Source organism: Monopterus albus, unplaced genomic scaffold, assembly GCF_001952655.1.
Source record: "Monopterus albus unplaced genomic scaffold, M_albus_1.0 scaffold6.1, whole genome shotgun sequence".
Taxonomy (NCBI): Eukaryota; Metazoa; Chordata; class Actinopteri; order Synbranchiformes; family Synbranchidae; genus Monopterus; species Monopterus albus.
The window spans coordinates 5,343,221-5,346,014 of record NW_018127886.1 but is presented as its reverse complement, the minus strand read 5'-3'; the positions used below and the strand labels follow the sequence as shown (position 1 = coordinate 5,346,014).

At 42.2% G+C, this 2,794-nt stretch overlaps 1 protein-coding gene across 2 annotated transcripts; it reads left to right on the top strand.

Moving 5' to 3' along the window:
* Positions 1 to 324: 324 nt before the first annotated feature.
* Positions 325 to 2,347, top strand: wfdc2 (WAP four-disulfide core domain 2). 2 transcript variants are annotated; one of them, XM_020619188.1, is made up of 4 exons: positions 325 to 503; positions 688 to 831; positions 1,031 to 1,168; positions 1,298 to 2,347. In XM_020619188.1, the coding sequence occupies exons 1-4, from the start codon at positions 362 to 364 to the stop codon at positions 1,429 to 1,431; spliced, it is 558 nt and encodes a 185-aa protein (XP_020474844.1). In that variant the 5' UTR covers positions 325 to 361; the 3' UTR covers positions 1,432 to 2,347. The 2 variants fall into 2 exon arrangements, with proteins under 2 accessions (XP_020474844.1, XP_020474851.1); XM_020619195.1 differs by lacking the exon at positions 688 to 831 and having other exon boundaries at positions 333 to 503.
* Positions 2,348 to 2,794: the final 447 nt, after the last annotated feature.

The window sequence follows — 2,794 nt, the reverse complement described above, 5'->3', positions numbered from 1 at the left end:
TCTGCTTTGTTTACTTAAGCTTATTATGATGAATGATGCCTATGTTAGTTTATTTGATGCAACTGTTTGTATTGAACTGCATTTCTATTATTAAAAACAACCAAATCCGAGCGCGCGCGTCAGCGTGTCCGTGATTTTCTAATACTTCCCGCGCTTTAAAACCCTTGCGCCTTGGTCACACTGTATCATTTAAGTCTCCCAGAACCTTTTCTATGGCACTATCATTATTATTTCAACTGTTCCGTTTCATTCCAAGTAAAACTAAATGTACACAGCTCGTCCTTAGTTCTATTTGGGAATGGAACTCTACAGGCACCGAGACCCAGCGTGTCCTGACTGGGCTGCTCGGCCCCACTGCTGGATGTTTGTCCAAACAGGAGCAACATTCTTGTGTGTTAACATGGAGAAACACACGGCTGCAGTTTGTGCACTCATTTTTTCACTCGGTGCTTATGTGCACCTTAACACGGTTTTTACTGGGGCAGCTGAGCACAGTTTGACCGGTATGTTTGCTTTGATTCGTATGGTAATAATGTATAATCCACTAATTCACTGTTTCCTTCTGAAACGTGCATGGTTGTTGTTTAACAGACAAAGTTTGTCGGCTACCAGACACCTTGAGTAATGTTATCCCAGTCACCACGGCTGACCTGTTTCCTTTTCTGCTTCGCTGCCTCTTTCTCTCAGTGATTCTTCCAAAACCAGGACACTGCCCACGTCGCCTTAATACTGTCCCATCACATAAAGGGTGTGTGTGTGATGAAGACTGTCCTGCAGACCACAAATGCTGTGTCTTTGACTGTGGAGCTGTCTGTGTCCCTCCGGCTTTCAGTACGAGACACGATGTTTAACCTTTTCTCAAGTGGGCAGCTGTTAAATCTAAATCTGTCTTAGTGACTGAACTGGCATGGAAATCAAGTATGGGCTTGATTCGGTTCCACAAGGCAGCACAGCCCATTCCAATTAAAAGACACTTTTCCAGAGTTTCTGTCGTAGCCCTCTTTCTATATTGATTTCTCTTCTCTTTCAGCGAAGCCAGGAGTGTGTCCTCGCAGGCGCTGGGGTTCAGGGATGTGCGCTGAGTTTTGCTCTAATGACAGTGACTGCCCCGGCAGTGAGAAATGCTGCTACAATGGATGTGGGCACGAGTGCATTGCGCCATACACAGGTCAGATATGGACAAAGTAGTAAAATCCCAGAAAACATTCCTCATGTAGCGTTTTTGTGAACACGCTGAGAGTTTCTCCTGAATACCTGCATTCTTTAAATGGCTGTGCTTTTCTCTTTGGTGTGCCAGTGAAGCCGGGGCGCTGCGCTCTGCCCCAAGGCGCGCCCATGTGTGCCGAGTACTGCTACCATGACGGTCAGTGCCCAGGGGAGCAGAAGTGCTGCAGGACAACCTGCGGCCACGCCTGCAGCGAGCCCTGCTGATTGGTTGGGTCACTCAGCTACTGTACATGTATACCAACACAGAAAATGTATAATGTTCATGTTTTCTGTGTTTCCCTAATAGCACACATCAGTGCAATACTGTATATGAGCACTGGCTTCTATAGGAGAAAGTGCTTAACAACAATAAATGATCAGTTTATTTTGTAGCAAATACTTTTAGCTTAGTTTCACTAATGTAACCTTTAGTAAACAACAATTAGCCTTTTTTTAGAAAATAATAATTGGACCCTTATTAGACAATTCTTTTTCATGTTAAGTTGCATAATTTTGTTAGTCAGTCCACTGAAACCATAATATGTTGGGAAAAATTATACCTACCTTTGAATATTCCACCAATCTGAGTCATCATGTCTGGACTGACTTTCTTAACTTCCTGTAAGGAGGCCAACACTGAAAAGGCAAACTGTTGAAAGACACAGCAACATCTGGTGTGTGTGTGTGCGTGTGTTTTTCAATACAGTACAAACCCCAAATGTGTGGCAGAGATGGCTCAATCAGGCTGAGTTAAGTTCAGGTACACAAATCAGTAAGACTTTGTGAATACTCTTTGGAAAAGCAAGAACTACAGAATAATCTGCCATCCTGTTGTTACGACAGGATTGTCCACTAACATTTGCCTTCAGTCTTTTACATCTTGTAAGCCAATCTGACAAAGCGCTCATATAAAGAAAACAGTGGCTGCTTTGGAGAGCATCTCTGAAAATAGATTAGTTGGCAGGGTGCCACATATAGTTTTAACAAGACCAGCAGTATCTTTGTATTTTAACTTGATTTGTTTACAACTTAATAAATCTTAAGTGTTAAAAATGGATGAAGAATGTATCTGTTCCTTGTGCAGTTTAAAGGTGTGAAGCTTTTTATTTTTTTTGTAGTTCAACAAATAAACATGCTTCCAGAACCTCAATGTGTTGTGTATTTATCACCTCACTGGTTACATGCCTCAAGTTTCACAGGTCTCTTTTATAAGCTTTTTAGATGAGAGCTTGGCTGCAAAAGCCATTATTAAACATGCCAAGAATGGAAAGTGTTTACTGGCAAAATAAATAAATCAATAAATACTGAAAGTGGTGACTAGAAACTTCAGGAGCTTGCATACTTAAATAATACTGCTCAAATAGCTTTTTAAAATATAAACAGCCAAACCTAATTTCATAATTGACAAAGGTGTGAGCAAAGCCCTGTCTAGGGAATCACAAACAAGTGAAGGCGATGTCTCTGAGCCGCTTATTGATGAGGGTATGCGTCCGTGAATAACAGCCTGAAGGCTGAGGCAGCAGAGCTACGCATGCTCTCCGTCTTCTCCAGCTGTGTATACCTACAGTACTTGCTATAGTGCACGGGG